Source organism: Gopherus evgoodei, chromosome 7 (assembly GCF_007399415.2).
Source record: "Gopherus evgoodei ecotype Sinaloan lineage chromosome 7, rGopEvg1_v1.p, whole genome shotgun sequence".
In the NCBI taxonomy this organism is placed as follows: domain Eukaryota; kingdom Metazoa; phylum Chordata; order Testudines; family Testudinidae; genus Gopherus; species Gopherus evgoodei.
In genome coordinates this window covers 16825662-16852747 of record NC_044328.1, presented here as the reverse complement: position 1 = coordinate 16852747, position 27086 = coordinate 16825662, and the positions used below count along the sequence as shown (strand labels likewise).

The window sequence follows — 27086 nt, the reverse complement described above, 5'->3', positions numbered from 1 at the left end:
GGTGGGGCTGGTAGCACCTCTTATTACTAAGATTGCCCAACACTTTTTTATTTATAAGACCCTGTTTTCAGCTGATTATTACTTTGCCATTCTTTAACTATTTGGGCTGAAATTTTCCGTGCTGGGTGTCTGCCCCAGGCTGAATGCTTTTGGAAAATTTCAGCCAAAACAGTCCAGCCATTTATGAGAACAAGGTTAGAGAAAAAAATATTGTTTTGCAATGATAAAAAAAATTCAGATGACCTTTTATTTTGAGATGCTGTAGTGCCCCCATGCTTTGGACGAGGGACTTGAAACTTCTCAGGGGAAGAGGATGACTTTGTATTAGTGATATGCCTTTTGCTGTTACTATGAAAAATTGGCCAAGTTATAAACCTTGGGAAAAAAATCTCAGTTTGCACATGCTCAGGAGAGACCTCTTAGAGTTTAGCAGTTAAAATCACCAAAGATTCCATCCTCACTGAGCATGCTCCACCCCCTCACAGCTCCTTTGTATGATCAGAGTGTATGTGCACCATGCCCACAGCGCTGAGTTAGCAAGCTCCAGACCAAGGCTACTGGTGTGAAGCCAGACTTTCCCTGTAATGATTGCTCCTGCTGCTCTGGGCTGGGCACTGGAACTAAGAGCAAGGAGTCTGTCTCTCCTGTGTTCGCAATGATTATTTTTTCCCTTCAGTTTGCATTTTTAAATACCTAGGTAATTGTGTCTGCACACACACACACACTTCCAAAGACTACTTGAAAAGACTATTATTAATGTTGCAAAGCCAGACACTCAAAAGTCAGGAAATTCCAGGATTAAGGTTGCCTTTGCAATTTGTTGGGCCAGTTATGCTCTAAACTTCCAAACAAATACAACTGTGGGCTACAGTATGAAAAACCTCACCCCAAAAGAAATTTAAGAAAAGAGAAAATCAAATATGGTGTTCAAAATGGAAATTGGAAGTAAATCTTAAGCACTGTGGGTCCTATAATACGCAACAGAACTGACAGAGTAATCTCATTATGACATCCTTGGGTGAATGCATGCCAGCTGATGTGTGCCTCCGTTTTGATACTTGTCAAATAGGAATAATAATTATCTGCTTCACAAAAGGAACATGTAGCTCAATTCTTTAATGAACTGCTAAATTATGGCTAAATCTTATTACTAATTCTTCTGTCACAGGGCTTGTCTTCACAAACACTTAGTTTGTGGCAAGCTGAGGTTTAAAGATATCCCACAAGAGCCTGTTGCACACAAAATGTCTGTGTGGGCCTGCACTAACACTTCCCTAGTGTGATTTAATTTACTCCCATTTCAAAGCAGGGGTAGCTCAAAATGCACGAGGGAACTTTTAGCGTGAGGCAGCTGGGTCCATACAGCTACTTAGTGCAAGGCAGGCTAGCGTTGGGTAGAGTTACACCCCAGCTTGTGGCAAACTGTTTGTTTGTGTAGACAAGCCCTTACTAAATCATAAACCAATTTCAAAATACAACTATTCCTTCATACTGGTGAACTTAAGTAGAGAGAGGAAATAATTCCTATGATTGATTATGACTGAAATAGGGGGGTTACAATGGAAGCTGGAATTCAACCCTTACTGTAGCCTCATTTTCTGTTTGTGAATCATCCATAGATAGTGCAGATAATTGCTATATGCCCAGGTGGAAACAGAAATCCTGTGCCCATGGGGCTGCCTCAGTGTGCTTAAATGCTTTTTGGATTAGGGCCGCTGAGAAGAGAATAGATTTCTGCTGAACGAACCAGTCTCACTTCTGGATTAAGAGATTCAATCATTCAGATAAGATGTCACTGGAAGTACAGGCAAGTCTCATTTTACGCAGGGGTTCCGTTCCGCGGTTTGCATGTAAAACGAAAACCACGTATAGTGAAACACTCATTGAGTTAAATGGCGAGCAGAATCGCCCAGTACAGATGCAGTTTTTATATTGTTATTTTTCTTTTTTCCCCGTTTTTGCCGACCGTGCAAAGCTGAATTCGCGCATGTTAAATGCACCTAAGATGCGACTTGCCTGTATTACATATAGTAAGCACTTGGCACATCTCAAGAGGGGATACGATTGCTCTTTGTGCTCTTCTGTCTCAGGGATGTCCTGCTGCCCCATCCATTCCAATTATGGCAGTCAGGGATTGCTGAGGTACAAGGACTCCCATCCTGGCACATGATAATCCAGCCTCAATTATTCACAGCTCTGTCACTTCTTGGGTGGACTATAGCAATGAGATATAGTGAGGTATGCAGCCAACTCCATCTAGTACAGCACACTGCAATGTATCTCCTCAGCAATACAGGCTAACAAGGACATCAGACCTGTTCTCCGCTCTCTGTACTGTCTTCCCATAAAATCTGAATCAAGCTCACGGTCTCAATCCTTATTTTGAAGGTGTTCTATTGCTTGAGTCCAGGGTACCAGCCTAAAGCTCCAGGATGAAGACTGCGGTCAACAACTGCACTCCTCTGGCACAATGGAACTTTCTCTACAATAAAGGTGAAGTTTGTTGGTATAGGAAAGAGAACTTTTCAGGGAACTGCTCTTAGACTGGAATGAACTTGCCCAGGAGCAAAGGACCGACTTAAACCTTACCACTTTCTGCTCAAAGTTCAAGGCACATTTCTCTGACCTTGCCTTCTCTACATAGCATCACCCCTCCCCCCAGATCCTACCAAAATAAGATGCCCCACTACACATGCTTCTCCACCTGGGGAGACTATGAGAGAACAAACACCACATGACAGGTGTGTGGTCATGTTGCTTATAGTACTGCTGGAAGGCATACAGATAGTACAGTGATGAGTGCAATATAAGAGAATATATAAAATAGACTATATTAATATTAGCTCTAAAGGACAAGACAACATTTTCGTTGTATAGAGCTAAACAAGCAATAATATATCTATAGCTATCTATCTACACAGATAGACACACACACACACACACAGTCTGTCATATCAATTTGTCAACAATGACAAATATTTATTTTTAAATGCTCTGTTCACCATAAGTGATGTGGTTTCTAGCCAGTTGTTGAACTAACGTGTTAGTGTTTTCTCTTTATAAATTTGTGAAGGGACTTTATTCCTGGAAGTAGCTATTGGGGCAGGAGAGGTCCCGGGCTCTTTCTATCGTCTTTGTTTTGCTAAGTTTAGTTTGCTGAATATTTATTTTTCTATGGGATAATAAAGCTGCTATTATCTTCAAGGAAGAGTAAACTAACAAAAACATACATGAAAAGGAATACCTAATGGAAAGTACTCCCCCGAGTGGATACATGTATAAATTCTAAGAAAATCTCCAAATGCAGCCCCTGGGACTTGAATTATTTACACTCTTTTAATCCTCTTAACTTCAAATCAAGATAATTCATATTGCTTTAAAGTCAAGCTTTCAATTGTGTGTTCAGAAATAATTTCCTTGTCATTCACTGCATTGAACAAACTTGTAATCCTCTCATATTTTCAACATGGAATCGTTTGTCTGTTTATCCCACAGCCTAACAACTCTCATCTTCATCCCTACTTACTCTTCTCAAAGTCATGTTTTCAAGTTCTCTGCCCAAATTTCTTTATGCATGAATAAAACTGTCAACAGTAAATAGGAAACTGAATGCATTGCTTCTGTTTTAACCACACACAGGTTGTAACATGTTCAGAAAACAGCTAAGGAATTCAAAGTTGGATTGGACAGTCTACCTTAAGAAAAGAAGCATTTCAGGGATGGTTATAAATTTGTATTGCTTAGTACCTGACAGTCTGGAATAGCCCCAGAACTGTTCTTGTTCACCGATTAAATAGGTTTCGAGGGGGAAAGATTCCTCTTCGTGTTTGGGGATTTGCATGTATAATTCCTCACGCATCCAAGATGAGAATATGCCCTTTTGGCAGTTTTTACTGGTTATTATTTATCAGAGACTAGAGTCTTTGATTAAATATGTATTTTAACACTTAACTACATTAATCTTAGAATGATTCTGGATGGTTAAATATATGATTTTGTAAGTATATATGGATTAACTGTTGAGTTATGCAAACATAAGTACATAAGACAGGCAGTAGGTGTACCAGGATTATACAAAAAAAAAAATCTCCTTTTGTGATATAATTACATCTCACATATATAGCAGCTAGTTTTCAGACTGTTTGCTTTCCATTCCAAAAAGACCATATAATGTGCTTGCTTATCAAACAATAGGTTACTCAGCTGTGAAAAAAAACCCTTGAATAAAGAGTTCTTAAAACACTCACATAACTCAGAAACGGCTAACCACAGACTGTTTTTTAAGTTTGGAAAAAAATCAGTGGTACTGGTCTCAGACTTGACTGCTGTGTTTTGGGCTAAAGTGAAATGCTGTATACCATATATAAGCAGTTAGCTCACATCTTGCCCACACCTGAATGAGTCTCAACTTCCCAATAATGTCACTGGGAGTTGAGGACACCTAACATTATCCTCTCAACAGTTCTGAAGAAAAGAACCAACAGCCAGAACATCCCGGCTGACTTACGCTGCCATAAGGGGACATATAGTAAAAGATGGTTTCTTAGATAATTGAGTCCTAAACTATTCAGGGCTTCACATATAATCAACTATACACTGAATTGTCCCTGGAAATTAACAGAAAGGAAATATATATATATTCCAGCACCAGTGCTCAGTTTTTGCCAGCATATCCCATGAAGGAGGCAGGCACAAATTTTGAAGGGCTTTCAAACTCAGTTTTAAGTAGAATGCATTGGAGTAACAGCAATAAATAACCTTTGTGAAGCCTTCAGTAGAGAGGAATGGTAATACCACCTTGACAGCAGTAAACAATCAAAGGTATTATGGACCATTACCACTACCTGAGAATCTAAGAACAGTGGTGGATCACTAGACTTGCACACCATTTTGGCAAAAGGAAGGCATACACCCTCAATAGTTGGTACATGCCGTCTTTCAACTTCTTTATTAAATGCCTCCCTCTTCTTCCCACTTAGCAGTATTAAATCTTGTCCCTTTTACTTACATTTAGATATCTTCCTTATTCGGTCATGGGGGAAGTAACTGTAAAATCTGACTTTGAGGGAAAGGAGACTTAGACCGAAGTATCTGCATGTTGATAACAGTGAAGCTCACAACGTCTAACAATGTCTCACAGTAGCTTCGCATACATGTTGAATAGGAGTGGTAATAAAATGGAACCCTGTGAAACCTCAAGCTTGAGAGCCCTTGGGGAGGATTGCTTAGCGTTAACTCTGGGGTCACTCAAAGACGAAGGACTAAATTCATTGAAGGGCCACTCCATCCACCACATAGGAGAGTGGTCAATATTTCATGAGCATGGTGTCAAAAACTGCTGCTACATGTAATAAAAATCTAAATAGGCACCTTAGCGGTGATCTATCAGTAGGAGATCAATCACTGGTATAAAAATAGAGTCTGTTCTATACTCAAGTATGAAAAAAGTAAACCGATAGGAATCAAGGAAATATGTGGAATTCAGATGCAGATGGAGGTACCCCTTCACACCTTCTTTGTTACCTTCCCCAAAAAAGGAGGTTTAAGATAGAATGGTAATTAGCAAATTTATTAAAGTCAAAAGATAATTTCCCAAGCAAGAGCCTAACTATGACCTGGTTAACAGCAGTTGGCATTTACCCTCCACAAACATGGTGGTAATCTTCATCACTCAAGCTCCCAAAGACTCTCCAGTGTCTTCTGCAAAGACAACAATACCAGGTATGTGCGAAAAGGGAAAATGATCTAGAGAAAAGAAAAAATCCCAGCAATAAATACATTTTGGTCTTGTTTTCATTTTTCACTTTCCTCAACATTGACAAGACAATTTATAAATAAACAGAATAAAGAAAAAATTATGCTGAGGACAGATATGTTCCTAATGCTCACCTTGGCTCATAATTTTTAAACACTTGGCCTTAGATCTGAGAGTGTTTAGCTAGATCAGCAGGAGAAATGACTTGATCTGCAGGGTAACAACACAAACACTTCCTAGTAGCAATTCAGATGTGCAACATTATTTACATATCTTTGTGATTACTAGAAAATAGACACATTAATCTAGTCTAAAAATTGTTTGCTGATTTAGATTTCACCATAACATTCATTATAAAAGGCTCTCTTCATATTAAATATTACACACCACCTGCTGCACAAAGAAAGCTGTGATACAGAGACACAGTTCAAGTTAACAACAAAGTAAATGATCAGTCCTTCATCTTGTCATGGTCAAGACACAGCAACAGATCTCCAAAATGGGATGGTGGGAGAGGGACCATTATCTATCAAAACCAACAAGGAGTCCAGTGGCATCTTAAAGACTAACAGGTTGCAGCTGAAGAAGTGGGTTTTTTACCCACAAAATCTTATGCCCAAATAATCTGATAGTCTTTAAGGTGCCACCAGACTCCTTGTTGTTTTTGTGGATACAGACTAACACGGCTACCCTGTGATACTTGACATTATCTATCAATAATCTGAGCTCTACAAAAGATATGCCAAAGCCATGTTTGACCTCTGAATCAGGCTCTGTGGGAAACAGAAACAGAAATTCCAGAAAGCTGCAACTATAGCTTATTGAATTTTGGTCTGAACAAAGCCTGATGGAGTCGTTTTTATTTCTGCCAAACTGATTATACCTAGATCAGATATATAACAAAAAAAATATCACTGAATGCGTCCAGGCCCCTCACAACAGGCCAGCTCCAATGGCCATTGTAGTCTAATGGTTTCAATAAGCATGGATCAGACCCAATGTCATTTAGGCCAAAAAATGAATGGGCATGAATCCTGAAGTACCTTCACACCTCTCTAGAGATTATCTCACCAAGTTAGGATTTATATCAGTAACATGACAGTGAGGAGCTGTTTGTACTGTTGCTGTTTGTGCTATATTCATTTTGTACATAAATAGGGGGCTTGCACTTTTCATGTTGTCAGCACGGAGAAGCATTTAAGCAACTAAAAACCAGTGCTACTGAGGATGGAAGATCATTATAACGGGTAGGCATATATTGTATGTAATATTATTTGTTAGAAGATTATAGAAGCTATTCTCCTCCATCCACACACAGTAAGACAATTCCCTCAAATAATACAATTCAAATAAAGACAATGTAGGTTTCTAATAGAGATGCTAGAAAAATGCCAATTGTTTTTCCATTGGAAATGCTTTTTGGGAAAAAAAAGTTCCTTTTTTTGGTTTTGTCAAACCTTCCCAAAATGTTTTTGGTTGCTTTTTCAGTGAAAAATCAAACCCATAATATCAGCAGCTTTTGAAAAAAACATTATTTTCCAGTTTTCCACTGAAAAACAGAAAATGTATTTGAAACTTTGTTTTCAATTAAAATATATTTTTTTTTGGCCAAAATTACTTTTTGACAATTTTTTTCACCGCTTCTAGTTTTAGCTCAATCGTCAACGAAAAGTTCCAGGGTGCTCTACAATTCAAGTCCAAATACAGATGATTTGATGTACAACTTTTCTTTCTCATTTGTCTAAAGTTGCCTGAAGCCAACAAGGATCTGAATTGCAGTAGTGCATAAGCTGGTAGCAAAAGACACTACCTCATACCTCACTGCTGGAAACCAGCTTGTCAAGTACATCCTGAGAGATTCTAACAGAGATAAGTCAGTGGCAAGTTCAGCCATGTCAGCAAAGTGAGTTTGGAGTCAGACACAACAACTAACAGCATCACGCCCTCACTCATTCACAAAGGCCCTCACCCTGTCTCAAGTTGGTGGCACAATTTGAATGACAGATTGAAATTTTCAAAGGACATGATCAACATAAAATGACAATTCTGTCTGAAATGTTTTACCTACTACCATTACTATGGCCATGCCTTCACCTACAGTGCTGCAGTGCATCTGGTGAAGATGCTCTGGCGATGGGAGAGAGTTCTCTTTCCTGCATAAGAAAACCACCCCTGCGAGCAGCAGAAGCTATGCTGATGGAGAGAGTTCTCCTGTCATCATTAAAAACACCCCCTCATGAGCAGCAGAAGCTATGTCAGTGGGAGAAGCTTCTCTATTGGCATAAAAAACATACCCCTATGAATGGCAGAAGCTATGCTACTGGGAGAAGCTCTCCTGCTGACACAGCACTGTGCATAGTAGCGCTTATGTTGGTGTAATTTATGTCAATCGGGGGTGGAACATTCACACCCTAAGTGACAAAAGTTTTGCCGACATAGGTGGTAGTGTAGACAGAGCCTTATATTATAAACTGTTTGGGGCAGTGACTTTCTCTCCTGTGTTCATACAGCACCTAGCACACTGGGGTTCTGGACAATGACTGGTGCTCCTAAGCACTAAAATAATATAAATAAATAATAATAATTGCAAGTAGCTCCTAAGATTATTATAACTGAAAGAGACTGGAAAATGTTTTCTGTTTTGCATTGGCCAGTACTCTGTACATAGTCAGTGTCACTGTATCACTATAATCAGTTCCCCCAGTTATTTGTGTGGGTTTTTTTTATATATAGTAATATGGGAGTGGGGAAGAAAACATTCAAAAATAGGAATATTTTGAAGAAATTTTAAAATCACAAAAATAGGAGGGAGACAAGGTGGGTGAGGTAATATCTTTCATTGGACTAAGTGGGTCCAATAAAAGTTATAACTTCACCCACCTTGTCTCTAATATCCTAGGACTGACATGGTTAGAATAACACTGCATACAAAAAAATGGTAAGGGCTGTCTAAGGCTGGTATAGCACCTGAAACTACTTTAAACTCAGTTTTTAAAACAGACTAGATTTCAATTTCTCATTTCAACACTTACATAGAAACCATATGCCACCAGAGGGCGACCTTTCCAAATTGCCTGAAAATGAATCCAAAATGAGTCTTTTTGCTTCTAAATAAATGGGTTTCTGCAGGTCTTGAACTGATAAATACTGCTGGATCCCAGTGGGTGGAATTGAAAGAGAACTCTTGAATTTTTCCCTTTCCTCACCTTTCAAGTTAAAAACATAATTTCTTAGTTATAGGAGAAATATTACCCCCCTCACAATAACTAGAGAAAACAACTTCTGAAGACTAAAATTCCCTCCCTCCTGTGCAGTGATAAAACAGATCAGCTGTAACTCTGCTGCAGCTTGGAAAGGCTCTGAGCGGCAGCAGGGGCAGTGGGGCTGTTTGTAGTCTCTTTAAGACAATCTGCAAGTAGGGTTGCCAACTTTCTAATTGCACAAAACCGAATACCCTTGCCATGCCCCTTCCCTGATGCCCCGCCCTGCGCAGCCCCTTTTCCAAGGCCCCATCCCCACTCACTCCACCGTCTTCCTCACTTGTTGTATCCCACCCCCACTCACTCTCACCATGCTGGGGCAGGGGACTGCGATGTGGGAGGGGGTGAGGGATCTGCCTGAGGGTGCGGGCTTGGGGGTGGGCCTGTGAATGATGGGTTTGGGGTGCAGCAGGAGGCTCTGGGCTGTGGATGAGGTGGGTGGGGTGCAGGAGGGGACTTGGCTGGTGCAGGGGGTTGGGGTGCAGGCTCTGGGAGGGAGTTAGGGTGTGGGAGGGGGTTCCGCCCTGGGGCAGGGGGTTGGGGTGCAGGCAGGGGTTCAGGTTGTGGGCTGCGGCTAGGCAGCACTTACCTCAGGTGGCTCCCGGTCTGCAGCGCAGCAGGACTAAGGCAGGCTCCCTGTCTGCCCTGGCTTCACACGGCTGCTATGTCCGGCTCCTAGGTGGAGGGGCCAGGGGACTCTACATGCTGCCTGCAGGCACTGTCCCTGCAGCTCCCATTGGCCACAGTTCCCGGCCAATGGGAGCTGTAGAGCTGGTGCTCAGGGCGGGGGCAGTGCATGGAGCCATGGTGTCTAGGAGCTGGACATGCCTGACACCTGGCAACCCTATCTGCAAGGGGTAAGCAGATAATGAGCTGAGACTACTGCTAATTATGCAGAAAAGCACTTTTTGACTGTTACCTTTTCCTTCCCTCACATTTGCCTCAATACTGCCAAACCCAACTGTTCAAAAATCACAAGTGGCTTAAAAATCATGAGATTTTATTTTAAAAAACCCCCTACCATTTTGGGTTCTTGTTATTTGCCTTTTGGTGTTTGACTTTTTTTGGGGTGGGGGTTACACTCAGATCCCTTTTTCAAACTTTTCTCCACAACCATGAGGGCTTTTTAAAATGACAGCTGCTTGTCTCACAGTCACGTGATTACTGGAGCTGGTACTTTTAACAAAACCACCCAATGTTGTGAGAGGTGTGATGAAATTGAGAGTGGGCTACTCTGCATCTCTTTCGTCTACCATTGTGTCTTATCGGGAAGCTAGGTTTGTACGCGCTCTGAAGCAGATAGTGCCTAGCACAACGGGGACCTGATCCTTGATGGGCCCACTAGGCTCTACTGTAGTGCAAATGACTAATAATTGGATTTCACTTCGTTCACGTTTGGAAGGTTTTCTCTGCTGCCATCAGGGCTAGAAATCCTTTTTAAAGGACAGCTGAAATTCTGCAGCGGTTAGCAGCCCTGGCCCAGCACTTCCTCCTCCAGCGAATTTTTCAAGCTATGTCTCACGGAAAATCACAAAGCAAAGCCCTTCCCAGCAGAGAGCCCTCCAGCAGATGGCAAATGGGGAGCGCCTCCCCCAGAGTAACAATCTCCCCACTTGGGAAAAGGGGGTTCCCCTTCCCCACCCATCACTACAGAAATAACTTAATTCCCTGACACATGGGGGTCTCCCCTGCACAGGCTCTGTCTGTCCGCCAATGCACAGCGAGGGTACCGCCCACCACCCCGGATGTGAGGCTGAGCAACTCCCCCTATCCACGCCTTGGCCCTTTGCCTATAGTGACATGGCGTCGGGAACAATGCCCGGAGGCCACGTCACGTGATCCCTCCTACCGCCTTCCTGGCCTGGTAGACTACGATCCCCATAGTGCCCCGCGGAGGCCCCGCTTCCGCCGCCGCAAAGTGTCGCGGCTTTGGAGCGGCGCTTTACGGCTGAAGCTTGAGCTTGCTTTTCCGCAGCTTTGCCCTGCCCTCCTGAGCCGGAGGTTCTGAGCCCTGGGATGTAACGTGCAGGATGGGAGGTCGGTTGTGAGCCCCCACCGCCCCCAGCCGGACCGAGCGGGGCCCCCCTCCCCCGGGCAGGATGGAGGAGGAGAGCATGGAGGAGGAGGGGGGCAGCAGCAGCAGCAGCTATGAGGCCATGATGGACGATCAGAACCATAACAACTGGGAGGCCGGTGTGGATGGCTACAGGCAGCAGCACCCTGCGGGCCATGCCCAGGCCCCCCTCGGGGACAGGGCCCTGCAGCTGCCCGCGGACAGAAAGGGCCACAGGGGGCAGCAGCAGGAGGAAGAGGCCCAGATGGTGCCAGAAGCCAATGGCCTGATGAAGGGCTGTGACTCTGCAGGGGCTGCAGGCAAGGGAGGAGCCGTCGCTGCTGCCATCATCAACACCTCCACCTCCAAGTTCTGTGAGTGACAGAGCCTGGCCTGGCCTGCCCCTCTCCTGTCCCGCCCCAGAGAGCTCTGCACCCCACCCCGAGACTGCCCCTGGGTCCACCAGCTTCCCACATATACACCCTGTGACCAGGGGGCCCTGGCCTGGAGTCTGTACCTGTGTCACCACACACACGCCCCGCCCCTCGCATACTGGCACTCTGTGCCTGGGGTCTCACACCGTGTCCTCGTATTACACATGCGAGTCTACCCTAACTGCCGCTTCCCCGCCCCCTTCTGAACAACTGGGCTATAGCTGGGACTTCACCTGTGTGTCTGAGCCACCCTTCCCTCCACTTTCCTGAGTCTAGGCTGAAACTGTCTTCTCTCCCACCATGTGCTTGCCTCTCTCATTCTACTGCTTAGCTAAAACTGTCACTGTCTTTTGCTCCTCCTTCCCTTTGAACATGCTCTTTCCTCCACATACCTAGATAGGCCTTGAGTCTGTTCTCAAACTGGTCCACTTCCCTGACTGTCTCAGCCCTTGCCTATATGTGAACTAAGAACAAAAATATTTGAAAGGTTGACTGTGTTGGAAGTGGAGAGCATCCCTTCACACTTATGCTTCCCACTTGCCTCAGAGCTGGGACTTCTCATGCTGCCTGGCTCCTCACTTGGTGGGCAGTTGGGGCTCCAGGTAGTTTTGGTATCAAGTATCAGAGGGGTAGCCATGTTAGTCTGTAGCCACAGAAACAACGGGGAGCCTGGTGGCACCTTAATGATGAACAGATTTATTTCGGCATAAGCTTTCGTGGTTAAAAAAAAACAATTCTTCAGATGCAGCTGAAGTGGCGGCTTTTTACCCAGGAAAGCTTATGCCCAAATAAATCTGTTAGTCTTTAAGGTAGTTTGGTAGTTTCAGAAAGGTCAAAATGGAATGTTATTTCAGCTTCTGAATGAAATTTAGGAATTCTGGTTCTGCAAGAAATCTTAAAATTTAATTTTTCATTCTGTTTTGGAGCAATTTTGTTAAAAACAAAATTTCAGAATTTTCTGTGTAATGTGAATTCCAGTTTTCACACAACTCTATTTTTTAGGTTTGAGGGTGAAGGAACTATTGTTTGCTTGTGTGTTGTGTGGGTCTTCTAAAATATAGATATGTCATTAAAATGATAGATTTCTTTTTTAAGCATATTTGAGCATTTGTTCCCAGAGCTCCCATGAAATAGCTATGTACTAGAAGGTATGCATACCTTCACTTATCTTCAGAATTCTCTTATCCAGTACAGTACTGCGGTGTAAACTAGTAAAATGGTTTAATCAGAATATTTATGAAATCATAAGTGTTTGGATCATTAGAACTCCTCAGTGTCATAGATCAGTGGTTCTCAACCGGGGGCCTGGGGCTCCCTGGGGGGCCACAAGCAGGTTTCAGGTGATCCGCCAAGCAGGGCCAGAATTAGACTCGCTGGGGCCCAGGGCAGAAACCCAAAGCCCAGTTGCAGGGGGCTGAAGTCTGGGGCATTGAGCCCTGCCATCTGGGGCTGAAACTGAAGCCGAAACCTGGGCAATGCAGCTTTGTGGGGGCCCCTGTGGCATAGGCCCCCCGGCAATTGCCCTGCTTCCTATCCTCTAATGCTGGCCCTGGCTTTTATATGCAGAAAAACAGTAGTTGTGGCACAGGTGGGCTGGGAGTTTTTATAGCATGTTAGGGGGAGGAGGGGCTCAGAGAAAAAAAAAAAAAGGTTGAGAACCCCATGATAGAGCACCTTGGCCTGTCACAGATAAACCTTGGTGGTATGTGTACATGGGCAACATAGATCTTAGCCTCTGCAGCTGCTGCTGCTGCTGAAATGGTGTAGTCTATAGAGGCACTGTGATCTGAATGCAGGGCCAGGGACTCCTGTGTTTTAATCCTGGCTCTGACACTGACTCCATTCTTGGCCTTGGATAAAGCATTTAATCTCTCTCCCATTTTTCAGATGTGGAAACTAAGGCAATCATAATTACTCCACAGGTGTGTCCTGAGGATGTTTTGAAGAGAAAAGTGTGTGGGAGTGAGGAGATGGAAGAGGAGAGACAAACCAACAGTGTTTCTCCTGCCTTCTCCACCTCAGCAGCAGCTTACTGTCTTAACCAGGGGTTCTTACAACAAGTTTTTTGGTGGCCTCAAAGTGCAGCCACTAACTCTTGCTGGTGGCTGCTCTGACAATTTTTCCTAAAATACTTAATTAACTTTAGGAGAAACAAATAAATATGCACATATACACGTCCAAATCATTGTAATTTATTTATACAGTAGGAAGGTGGTAGTAAATAGAGCTCTCCATTCAGCACACCCAGAGTGTGTCCAGGAGCGGGAGCCCCTCACCGTGCCGGGGAGCTGCCAAGCCTGTTGAACAGCTGTGGTACCTACAACAATGTAAACAGTGAGTGCGACCCCAGGCGTTGGAAGTGCCAACCCGTCTTTCTGTTCCTGCTTCCTCTGGCACTTCAGCTAGAGCCTTCCCCTGGGAAGGTGGGCTGGGAACTCACTGGCCACCGGTGGAGTCTCAGGCTTCCCGTGCCCCAGCTGGGTGGGAGCTGCCCAGGAGAGTGCCCCAGCGACTGTGTGCCGTGGCTGCTTCCATTGATGAGCTACCTTTGGCACTGGCCCCACTTGTCTCCAGAGGTGCTGCCCGGAGCCCTCAAGGAGGTTGCGCAGTGCAGGGCACCGATCCCTGCTGGCAGCACCAGCATAAACACCAAAGTGCTGCCCTTGGTAACAGCTACTCAGAAGCAACAGCTGGGTGCTGCAGGGAGGGACTGGTTCTTTGTCCCCCCAACACCCCTTTTCCCTCTCTGCCCATACTTTGGAGGCTGTCATGGCTGCAAAAAAATATCCACTGGTGGCAGCATTTGAGAAATGCTGGTCTAAACTACTGTTCAATCGTGCAGTTTTCACCATGAGTGCAGTTGGATCCATTGCTGATCCTCAAGGGGCAGTTTTCCAAAGGTAGACGATTTTAAACAGACTACTCCCAGGCAGCAGAGAAGAACTGACTAGGAGCATGTTGATTTCACTCTTCTTGCTCTTGCCCTATACCGTCTCAATCCCCCTGTATATGGTTTTTCCATCTCTTGATAAATTTGAAGTCGGTACCATTTGAGTAGATCCCTCCCTCTTGTTTCCTTCCTACAAAATAGAAAATGACCAGTGGCGTACTATTAATTTACTTGCAGTGTGTTGGTTTTGTTCCTGGTTTAGTTGCAGACCAGTGTACTTTTTTTGCCTAGCTGCTCCTGCAGGCTTGTAGGGGGAGATGTTGAAGGCTGTCCCTTTTACATACATATAGGAGGTCAAATCTAGTTTAATATATAAATGATATTCTGGTAGGGTCGATAGAGCTAAAACTAGATAGACTGGATATTGCATATTTAATTTCACGCTGTCCTCCTTTTGTTCCCATAAAAGATTTAAAATAAATTACTTCTGTGGTGCAAGCTGTGTTGTTCATCGCCAGATACATGATTATAAACCTAACATTTATAGAAGCTGTTCATTTAATAGGTTTTTTTCTGAGGTCATTAGAGAGTCAATTCATGTTGTTTTACTTAAAATATTGAGAATTTATCTATTGTGTTTGTAATCAGATCGTAGAATAATTGTAGAGAAAATGGGTAGAGCACAGTTTGCATCAACGCTCAGTGTGGCTGTAAACTGTTTTAAGTTAGGCTTTAACCCTACCTGCAAACATGGCCAATATGGGTTTGTTGCTCAGCTTGATTGTCAGATATGCTGACATGTGTTTACCCAATTTATGTAAGAACTTAGTTATAAAGCATTCGGTATGTTCCTTTTTTCTGTGTGAACAAATACATTGATGTAGACAAAAAGTTTGAAATTTACTCTTGGGAAGCATTTGGAGTGGGAAGTAGTGGTGTGATATGCAACCGCAGAATGGATTCATAATCTTGCTACATTATGCCAGGCCGTAGCTGGGGAAAATGCCATTGGACATTCTTTTAACTTCCTGTACTACTTTGTTTAAAACCAAAGGACGATACGGAATGGTCATTGTATGAAAAGCAACAATTCCTACAGGTAAACTCTTCATACAGCATACGACAGAATGTTTTCCAAAAGCATTCATTCTTAGAACTAATTTGTTATAGTTGTGAATGGTGATTGCAGGAGGAAAACTAGAGTTACTTTTCTGTTATTGTTGAATGAATAAAAATATGAGATGCAAGGTGTGCTTGGATATATTGGTATATTTGAATGACACTATCTAGCAGGCTTTTCTAATTTAGTTGGAATTCTTTCAAGTGTGCTTTGCAGTTGCCTAGAATGCAGTTTCTTCCAAGTGGCTCTTCCTGATCTGCATTACCTAAGACCTATTAAATAGGGCTTGCACTGTGGCTGAGAATAAACATTTACATTACTCTTGGCACTTCTGGATGATCTTGCAGAAAAATGTGCTGGTTGCTTTCTTGCTGAAAAATGAGTCAGTTCTGCCATTGGCAATATGGAGGCCCTGTGCAAACCAGTTTCAGTCAGACTTTCAACTCTCTCATTTAACACTGCTGATGAGTCTTTCTGCATTTTCAGCTTTCACCCTCTCTTATGCTGAGTTTTCTTTGTTTTGGAATAATGCACTTCACAAATCCACATGGACTGTGAGACTTTTGTGAACTAACCAAAAGACACGAAACATCTGATTTAGCATTTAGCCATCATAACAGTTTGCAGCCACTGTCTGGATGTTCTCTCTGAGAAGGAGTGGGTCCCTATAGGTGCTTTAGAAACTGTAAAAGCTCTGCTGTTGATTGCAAAGTCATCTGAGCATTGGTAAGGTTGGATACGCCTTTGGAACTGATGAAAAAGTTTCTTTAAATTTCTGTAGAGCCGCAGAGACCAGACCCATAATGGTAGCCACAAGCTGATGTGATTGGATTTTGTATCAGGGAAGCCGCAGGATTCTGTTTGAAGATAATGGTCTTTCTGGAAGAATTCTTGAGTTTTCACAATGTGGTTTAGGGTTGTGTTAGGTATTACTATTTTCTAAATATGATTTAAAAAGTGTGCTGTACATCCTCACATCAGAAGTTTGGGATTATTCCTGCTAAATTCTCTCTCTGCTGTCATTTTATTTTTGTTGTGTGAATAAATGATAAATAACCCCTTGTCAGACCTTGACATGCATAGGCATCCTTGGCAGTTAGGACACAATATTCCTCTGTTGTACTTTCAGATGTATAATTAATACCAATAAGTAGGCACAGGTTTTTTTTCTACATGGATACATGTAGCTTTTGTTGGTTCGCTTTTCACATTAGACTAATCACCTTGCATTAATGTCCATGTTAACTTTTTTTTCGGTTTTCCTTTAAAATTTCTTCACTTAGTGGATCTGTGAATTTAAATCTGTCTGGAAAAGAGTGTTTGGGGACAGAGTGCTTCAGTCTTTTTTTAATTTGCTGCTTTGTGCTATACAGGAAGTGATGTTAGCATAAAAAGAACTCTGCAGCTTTCTTATCAATTTCAAGTTTATTTTAATGACAATTATTGTTGCCCTTTGCTGTTTTTTGGCATTTGGACGGCTTCTGAATGAAGTTGATGTGGAAGAGTTCGTGGAAGGCCTGGAACTTGAATATTTTTTGACTATATTTCAATTCTGACCATGACATTGAAAATCCTAGTTGCAGTACAAAACTCATCAGCATTCTGCTTTTCAACTTTAATAGACGACATTTAATTCAGTGGGACATTTGACTTTAGGCTCTGAAAAAACTGAATTTCTGCAGTTTCTGAGATGAGCACAAATTCCTTCTATCTTGCTACTTTTCAGATCTTAGCAATGTTCACAATTTACTTGGGAAGAATTGTTTGCTTTACTTCTGTCCCTTCAGTCACCAGTTTTCTGCCACTTGTTTCAACAGTAGTCATAGTGTGTCAGATAAAATCATACAGTGATAGCTGGTAATTGGTAGTTTGCAGGATTGATCAGCGGCTTTCACGTTTACTGTGGTTTGAATGTAAAATAGCCACTGGGTGATTTCAACACTGAAAAAATAAATAAAAAAAAGCTTGCCAGATTTATGTAGAACCATGTTATCAGCTGCCCTTTGGAGAATTGTATAGAATTTTCTTGTAATATTTTAGAATGTTTTCACTTACAGATTGAAACTGGAACCTAACGATGTTGATGTTTTAAAAACAAAATAAAACCCCAAGCCCCCTACTTTCAAATATTTGCGATATTCATAAACAAATGGAAAAAATACAAATAATTCCCCTAAGAACTCACTGAGTTGGTCTTCCCACCCTCCACTCTGCCCTTGCTCTCGATAAAACTGTTTTTGCACAATTTCGATGTTACCCCCACAGACCTGATCATCGGGCCGTATTGTGCTAATTCAGCATTTGTTCTGTGTTAGTAGGTCTGAGTGGGAAAGAAAGGGATGTGAGTATGTGAGAGCGAGAGTTCTTAAAACTCTGGAGTAATTTTTTTTTTTTTTTTAAAGAATAAAATGAGCAGGAATTGAACAGTTTATAGTCCTTGGACTGTTTGATATATAAACATTTTGGTTGGCTTCAACTCAAAGCTGTGTGGTGGCAATCAAGTGCACTTTACTCCTGAATGGAATAAATAGTGTTTGTAATAGCTTTCTAATTAAAATCTACTACACAATACTTCCAAAATCCATAGATTCCAGCCAGTTAATACACTGCAACTGCTACTTTTATCAGAGGTTTATTTATAAAAGTGTCACTTTACCCTTTCTCTCTTCAGGACTGAAACTGAATAGGTTTTCGGGATTCTAGTGCTTAATTCTTTGTGATGGCACAAAAAAATTGATAAGAGCTTATCACTCTGTTTAAAAATTGATTCCATTTAGTTCCAAATTAGTTCTTAAGTCGCTCATTTTCTTTGTCACTATAGCTTAGTTAATTACACTCAAATCTACACAAGGATTTGGACTAATATTTAGTGTTGACTGCATGAAGGCATTATCTTTTGGGTGAGACTTTAGTTTAAAGTCTCTTTTTCCTCTGGTGACCAAATGGACTTTAAATATCCAAACATTCTTTTTAATAAAAGAAGATTAGGCTGTCCAGAGCTACATGTAAGGTATTGTTGAGAATAGCTACCCAGACACTGGACTACTATGAGTTTTAGGGCTAGATCCATAAAGCAGTTTAAGTACCTAAATGCCACTTGGAGCACCTAAATCCAGAAATTAAATCCTCTAAACCCCTAGTCAGCTGCCACATAACCATGTAGGTGCTTACGTTCCCACTGTCAAGTTCCCCTGGCTCCTAAATTTCTGTTGCTGGCCATGTGCACAGCTGCCTTAGTCCTGACACCACTGAGCAGCTTGGTGACTAAGCCCTGGAGGATGCTCAGACTAAATATTTCCCTCCCTGTCTCTCCTGGAGGGCCAAGTCCTGTAGGAATGCTCCGAGGCATCCTACTGAATCAGGCTATGCATAAAACTCCAAGGAGAAGGAGGTGGTGTCCCTTCCGCACAATAACCCAGTGGTTAGGGCATTCGTCTTGGCTGTGAGAGACCTTGGTTCAAGTCCCCTCTCTGCCTGATTTCAGGAAGGCTCTTGAAGCTAGGTTTCCCACCTCCCAAGTGAACACCCTAAGCATGGGTGTGGGTATTATTCTGTCAAGTTGAAGCTGTTCCACTTTGTATAAATTACTTATATTCATTGTGCCAGAGAGAGTGAGACTGATTCTCCAGCACAGCGGTGCAGGCATTCCCTTGGGAGGTGGGGACTTGAACTTGGGTCTTATGCTCCAATGACTATTTAATTATTTATATTGCTCTCCTCAGTATTTCCTATTGGCTAGCTTAGGCGGCTCCCCACTCATCTTGCTGGCTTTTGTGGATTCCATTCTTAGATGCCTCACTCTCCCCAGGCATTGCATAGGGAGCCTGGGTGCCCAGCTTGGGGCCATGGATTCCATTAGGTGACAGGGCACCTAAATGTTACATGTTGTAATGCTGAGCTTGTCGCCTTTGTGGCTCTAGTCCTTAGTGTCATAGATAACTTTCACTTCACAGATTTGCTGGAGTATAGTGGCCTGTTGTCAGAATGAAGGTTTAGGTGTGGCTAAGGCAGGCTACAATACTCGATATGAGTGCTACATACACTGCTGAATGTCCTAAAGCCTCTAGTGTCCATCTATTTGTAATGAACAGAATGTATAACAAATATTAAGCAAGAGTGAACAGATGGTTAGTTTTGCCAAGATGGGCTGACAGTGTAGCTTTGTAGAGTTACCCAGTCGGCAAAACTGCTGAATCTGAATTAAATGCTATAAGAAGAAATATGCAAAGTGCCATTCTACTGAGAAATCTTTACAGTTCAGTTCTGCTTCTGCTGCTGCTGTTCAGATACTTGCCTGACTCGCACCTCTTTCCATGCCCTTTGTATCTTCCTTTTCTTGTGTTAGCGCCTTCTTTCATATTGCACGTTTTGCCTGAAATTCTCTCCCTCTTGTTGCATTAAGCTACCACGCTCCCTTCATTCAAATCCCAAACTAAATCATGTTTAGTTCACTAATCCCATCAGTGTAAATCCACCAAACAGATAGTGATGCTACATTTAGAAATGTATTTAAAATACCTTCATAGTTTGACTATATCCCTCTCCAAAATGTTGTTTGAATTAGAATGTGAGCTATTTGGAACTGGAGCATCTCTTCTTCTGTTCTGTACCGCACCAAGCTCCCTGCTCAGATAATAATAAACTTTTGAACTGATCAGTTCAGATTTGGTAAGAAGTATGCTCTGTATTGTATTGTATTGACTATCTGGTGTCTTTGAGTCAGTTGGAACTTGTGTTCAAGCTGTCTGAGAGCAAGAGCTAGCAGGAAAAGGTGTTGTCCATTCTAGAATTGTTCCATGGGTAGTTAATCAAGCTTGCTTGTCTGAGAAGAGCGAGCGAGCTTTAATTTCAGATGTTAGGGGCTTGACTGTGCCTTTGTGGATACACAAAGTGTGTTGGGAAAAGGACACAAGGAACAAAAGTGGGATGGTGGTGGAGCTCAGTAGTATATTTAGTCTTAGGTACTTACGTCCCCCATTACCATAATATCCGAGTGCATTGCAATCTTTAATGTATTGCTTCCTGCAACATCCCTGCCAGGTATGGGTGTACTATGCCTCTCTTACAGAAGGTGAACTAAAGCTCTGATAGATATAGGGCTTGTCTACATGGCTCCTTACTTTACAACCCAGCCAGTGGGAACTAATGTTCACCAGTGTGCTGTGCAGTAAGTGGCTCATAAGGCCCCTTGCTGGCATGCACAAAAAGTTCCCTAGTGCATGTTAATGGTCTACATCAACACACGCTATGGAACTTTTAGGGTATGTCTACACTGTTTTAAAACTGATGGCAGTGAGTCTAGAGACTTGGGCTCATGCTATGGCACTAAAATCATCTGCGTAGATGTTCAGGCTGGTCCTGGGACTCTGGCTCTGAAGCCTGGGGAAGGGATGGGTTTCAGATCCAGAGCTCCAGCCTGAGCCCAAATGTCTACACAGCTTACATTTAGTGCTGTAACATGAGTCAGTATGTAGACCTGGGATCTGAAACTTGCCACAGATTTTGAAACACAGCATAGACATACCCTGAGTTTGCACCAGCCGGGTCCACATAGGCCAGTTAACACACAATATACTGGTGCACATTAGAATTCACACTCCACTTAGTATGGACTAAGGCACCAAGTAAACAAGTCCTAAATTGTAGCTGCGTTGACCCATGAACCCTGTAATCAAGAGAGTTGATGGTCTCCTTTAACATGGTGGTTGTTTGCATACCAATTGATCTGAGAAACTGTTGCTCCCGGTCTGCCCTTGTTCTTCTGGTGTGGAGAGCTTAGTGTTAATCTTTAATTCTGGTTTCCAACACAGTTGCATAATATGTTATATGCCAAGTCACTGAGCCACTTTCTGTTTTGTTTCATTTTGTCATTATTGGAGCTTCCAGGGTGGTGATTTTTCCCTTTCACAGCAGAATCAGTAACTATTTTTTGGAGCCACAAAACACTGACTTAGCAACCTTTCCATTTCTGTAAACATCAGATACAAATTAGGGTATAACCACTGTTATGAAAGATGGGTGTATCCCAACAAAGATTAAATGCAGTTATTCATATGAAGTTCTTTGCCTGCTTATCAGGTGTGATCTTAAATTGCTGACAGTTCCCCAGCCTCTGAGTACCTCTGCTAAAAGTGCAATAAAACACAGCTTTGTCTTTTTTTCTTTATAGTAATGAATGTTATAACCATTGAAGATTATAAGAGCACATATTGGCCAAAGTTGGACAGTGCCATAGATCAGCTTTTAACTCAGAGTCCTGGTGACTACATCCCCATCTCCTATGAACAAATATACAGGTAAGGAAACCTTTAAGCACTACATAGCTTCCTTTCAATTGAACGTATGTAGAAGATCCTCCCTTACATGCTTTATATGTCGTTGATTTTGTCTATTATATAAAGTGCAATCCATTTAGTACTGATGTGATTAGAATGGGAAAAAATAAGCTGTCCAAATACTCTTGCATCTCCTGTCGGGGAATATATGCATTTATTTGTGATCTATGTAGATCAAAACCAGGATCACCTTGAATAAGTGAAAACTATAAAAATAAAATATGGTGTCCTCACAGAATTTTGGTATAATACACCCAGAAGTGTGTAACACACCATTAATTATGGCCGTTGGGGGAGGCGTTATTGGAAGAAGTTGAGTGAATGCCTCAAGTAACCTTTTAGGGTATGGTTACACAGCAGAAAAATCCCCACCTTAACAAGTCTCGGAGCATGTGTCAACTGACTTGAGCTTGTGCTTCAAGGCTGAAAGTAGCAGTGTAGACATTCAAGCTTGGGCTGGAACCCAGGCTCTGAGACCCTCTCCTCTTGCCAGGCTTCAGAGCCCAGGCTTCAGTGTGAGCCGAAATGCCTACACTGCTAATTTTAGCTCTGGAGCATGAACCAGAGTCAGTTGACCTGGTCCTGAGTCTCACTGCTGCGGGTCTCTTTTTGCGGTGTAGACATACCCTTAGAAGCCTGATCCTGCAAGGTGCTAAGAGTCTCCTCTAGAAAAGGATTAGTGATTTATATTTCTAAACCTGGGATGAAAGGGAGTTTTTGTCTTGTGGGTGACAGCAATTCAGGGAGTTGGAGAAAAGCTGGTGGGAGGAGATGCAGTTGCTTTTATTGGGTAAGGGGCTGACTCTTGCTAGTGACACCAGCGGATTAAAGGCACCTTCCATGTTCCTTCGCAGATGATTGGGTTCTAAGCATGGGTGCCAGGAATGCAGTCCTATTTCAGCTCTGTTTCATGGGGCATGTGGCCTCTCAGCTCTTGTCTACTGCCGCCACTTGGACATAGCTTTCCACTTCTCCCTCCCCATTTCCCTAAGCTGGATCCTTAGGAAAAGGAGCCAATTGGGGAAAATTAAATTACTGCCACATTGCATCTTGGGCATTACCTGTTGCTGCCCTACTTGTTTAATAAAAAGTATTTATAATTTTTCAATAATTACAAAATTAATCACCTCTACCCTGCTCTCCTCTACCCCGGCCCTGCACTTAGAAAATACCCTCATCAGTCTCTGGACTGCAACATCTGTATCAAAAATTAAGAGGGATAAGTTCACTTTAATTCATTAGATGGTTACTGAATCTGCATTCTTCAGAAGTAACAGATGTTCTCCCCATCTAGAAATCTCAAATGAGTACAAAGCCAGCAATAAAGACAAGCTTAGCACTTACCAACATTGATCTATGAAACAATAGACACAGCAAATCCAGACTGTTCCACCCGTCCAGATAATTAGACTAACTCTTTACTCCTTTAGAAATAAAAATAATTGGTCACAATCATAAAATGAATGATCTGTTTTCATAAGAAACTAATCATAAGGATAAATAATTTTAAATTTCTCCCAAAAGATTTTAATCTCAGAAGCAACAAATTAGTATTCAGATTGTGATAGTGCTACAGATCCCAACAGAGATCAAAGCCTTAGGCCTTGGCTACACTGGCGCTGCACAGAGCTGCAACTTTCTCGCTCAGGAGTGTGAAAAAAACACCCCCCTGAGTGCAGCAAGTTACAGCGCTGTAAAGCGCCAGTGTAAACAGTGCCCCAGCACTGGGAACATGGCTCCCAGCGCTGTAAACTAATCCTCTCGGGGAGGTGGAGTTCCTGCAGCGCTGGGAGAGCTGGCACCGCGATCACACTCGCACTTCAAAGCGCTGCCGCGGGAGCGCTCCCACAGCAGCGCTTTGGAGTTTCGAGTGTAGCCCAGCCCTCAGTGTTCTAGCCACCATACAAACACATAGTAAGAGACAGTCCTTGTCTCACAGAGTTTACAAGCTAAATAGGCAAGGTAGACCAAGCATAGGGGAAAAGAACTATATATTTTTGTATACTGAGACACAGAGAGATGAAGAGACTTGCCCAAAGTGTTGCAGGAATTCAGTAAGAGAGCCAGGACTTGAATCCACATCTCTTATTCCAGTCCAGTGCCTTAACCAGAAGACTGTTTTTCCTCTCCAAATCTACAAACAGCTGCACATCTTTATTTTTCTCACTGTCTGAGAAACAGATAGGAAAAACAAAGACCTTCTGGACCTTCAAACCTAAGGTGTACTAAATAAAGGAGCCAATCCTCCTCTCTCACACAAAGTAGTTTAATAAAGTCTGCCTATACACTGATTATTTTTCCTGTGTCCCTGAGGAGTTAAAAAGAACAGACACAATCTGTAAAGAGCATCTCTCAGAGGAAGAAAATCTGAGGTAGATGGATCAGTTGTAGTTCTAGCACTTTTTGTAAGATCTCTTAAAATGTAATGAAAAATTAGAATTTTGATCACTGTTGTTAGAAAATTTACAAATCTCAGATTATTTTCCATTCAGTTTTCTTTTAATTGTTCTATTTGGGGAGTTGATAATCTCTCATTAAAGTGTGGGACTGTGCCAAAAGGAACAGCAGTCTGGTAGAAAACTTTTTCAGCTTCCTTAGAGTAATATCAGAGTGGTGATGACTCAGACTCAGCCTGCAGTCGGGAAGTGGAAACAGGATCTGAAAATGGGAAATAAGTTCTAAAATAGAAACGTTCAGATAAAAACTTCAACACACAAACCTATATGCATATACAAACATTGCTGTCTAACTAGACCTGTTTGCTGTTTAACTATGTAAAGAACTGCAGAAATTCAGGGCAGGAGTAAATATAGCAGCAATTTAAAGTACAGACCTGCAGAATGTCACGTAGAACTTTGTAAAGTGACATACTATTTCAGATGAATCAGTCCACTTCATGTATTGTGAGAGTGGCCATATATTATGCTGTGTCTGAACAAATAAATCCCACAGCCATGTGCTGTCTTTATCTAAATGTAAGTTTAAGAGGTCACAAAACCAATCTCATTAGTCTTATTCTATCTCCGTCTCGCTTGATCCAAATTACTCTTGTTTCTGACATTAATGTATTGTATGATATATTTCTACCTGGTCATTCCCAGTACAGTTATTGCTGTCATTAGAATTTATGCTAGACGATTGAACTCCTCAGTATGGAGGAGTAAACATGAGAAACTATAGGGAGTTGAGTTGAAAACCAAATATATGTAAGCGGATGAGCAGCAGTTTCTAAAAAGAGACCTGTTGGATAGGGAGGTAGCAGTGTAGGTGGCCACTGGAGGAGACCTTGAAGGGGATGGACAAAATGTGTTCTATAGTAAAAAAAAAAAAAAAAAAAAAAAAAAAATTGTCATGACTTTGTAATGTCTCTGAAGGAGCTATTAGTCTGTCATGATAATTCTACCAAAATGCCTCTTCAGTGACCTGAGAGCATGATATAGTTACTGAGTGTGCTTCTCTTTTTTTTCATCTGTGAAACTGTGAGGTTAATTCTTAGCATGTCACCAGTGTTAGAGTTCTTGGAGGTCTTATCTTATGATTCAGTGTGTGATCCATATTACATGTTTATTGGCAGTGTTAGCCTCTGCAGAGGGAGGGGAAAAAAAGCAAAGGAAGGAATTGGAGAGCTGTGTACACTTGAGGACATTCTGTGCCAAAAAATTAAAAATTCTGCAACAAAAAACAAATTTTGCGCATAATACTTTAAAATTTTATTTGTCAAATAAATGTGGAGGCTCCAGCATGGCATTGGGGAACACAAGATGCTGGGTACACAGAGGTGGGAGATCACATGTGCAGCTCTGCCCCCAGGACATAGACTCAGCGATGAGGTTGCACCGAACCCTGACAAGTGCAAGGACCGGGCCTGCCCCAGGGCACTACCCCTCCTTGCCAAGTGTGGGCAGGCAGGCTCAGCAAGGCAGGATCCAAGTATGGAGGGGCTTAGTGTCGGGGGATTCAGGCATGGGTTGAGAGGGTTCTGTGTGGGGCAGTTTGCGGGTGCGTGCAGCTTAGTGGGGTGTGTGTGGGGGGGATCTGGATGCACAGGGGCTCGTTGAGGGCGTTCTGGGTGCAACAGTAATGGGATTCTGTGGTGGGGGGTCCAGGTGAAGGTGATTGGAGCTCATCAGCGGGATCTGGGTGTAGGGGGGTATAGAGCTCTGCAGGGGGCTATATGTGTGGGGGGCTCAGTGGGCAGTCCAGATGCTGGGGCAGTTGGGCTCAGTGGAGTAGAGATCCAGGTGCAGCTGGTGGGGGCTCGATGGGGTGGGGATCTGGGTGCAAGTGGCTCATTGGGTGATCCAGGAGAGAGGGAGTGGGGTTTGTCTGGGGGATTCTGAATGTGGGGTGGGTGAGGCTCAGTGGAAGGGTCTGGACATGAGGGTGTCTGGCTGCATGGGGGTTGGGCAGACGGGAGAACAGCTCCCTGTACAGGGATCCCTCCACCTGCAGATGAGGAGTGATGGGTGCAGGTAGTGGGGGAGGTGGAAAGGGGGTTGGCAGACTTCCTACAGTTGGTGGAGACATATGGGGGTGGGTCTGACCTGGCTCCGAATGCCATGCAGGGGAAGAGGAAGTCCCATCCTCCCCATTCCAGCCAGGACTAGCAGCTGAGCCTGGTGCAGGATAGGAGCCACTAGCCGGGTCTTTCCCAGTCCCACCTCCTGCCCCACAATGATTTACTTCTCTGCCGGCTGCACTGGGCCACTGAAACATACTGCTGGGGAAGGTCACTTGACCGCTCTTGTGCTTTCCTTTGCTTCCCTGTCAGAAAGTCATTTTTCTGTGGGGAAGCAAAGAAATCTGCGGGGGACATAAAATTCTGTGCATGTGCAGTGGTGCAGAATTCCCCCAGGAGTAGTTGTAGTTTAGATTTTGGCACTTCAGCAGAGGTGTAGAGAAGGTTGTTTATAGTTTGGCATTAGCTTGTTATAAATTTGTGTTATAGTAGCACCTAGAGGCCTCAGTTGGGATCAGAACCCCATTGTGCTAGGTACTGTACAGACACACAGTAAGAGGCAGTCCCTGCTGCAAATTGTGTGCATTCTAAATAGGTAAGATGGACCAAATGTGGGGAGGAGAAACAAAGGCACAGAGAAGTGAAGTGATTTGCCCAAGATCATACAGCAGGTAGTGGCAGAGACAAGAGTAGGAACCAGATTTCCAGTCTGCTCTCCTATCCATTAGTCCATGTTGCTTCTCAATACTAGAAGGATTAGTATTAGTATTAACTTTCAAA

The 27086-nt window shown here is 42.9% G+C and overlaps 1 protein-coding gene across 2 annotated transcripts in view; it reads left to right on the top strand.

Annotated features, from left to right (window-relative positions):
• The first annotated feature begins 10959 nt into the window (after window positions 1-10959).
• Window positions 10960-27086, top strand: part of CACUL1 (CDK2 associated cullin domain 1) — a 76913-nt gene continuing 60786 nt past the window's right edge. For both annotated transcript variants that reach the window (XM_030569593.1, XM_030569591.1), the window contains exons 1-2: window positions 10960-11442; window positions 21682-21808. In XM_030569593.1, coding sequence (XP_030425453.1) covers window positions 11115-11442; window positions 21682-21808 — 455 coding nt within the window. In that variant the 5' untranslated portion in view covers window positions 10960-11114. The remainder of the gene's footprint in view (window positions 11443-21681; window positions 21809-27086) is intronic.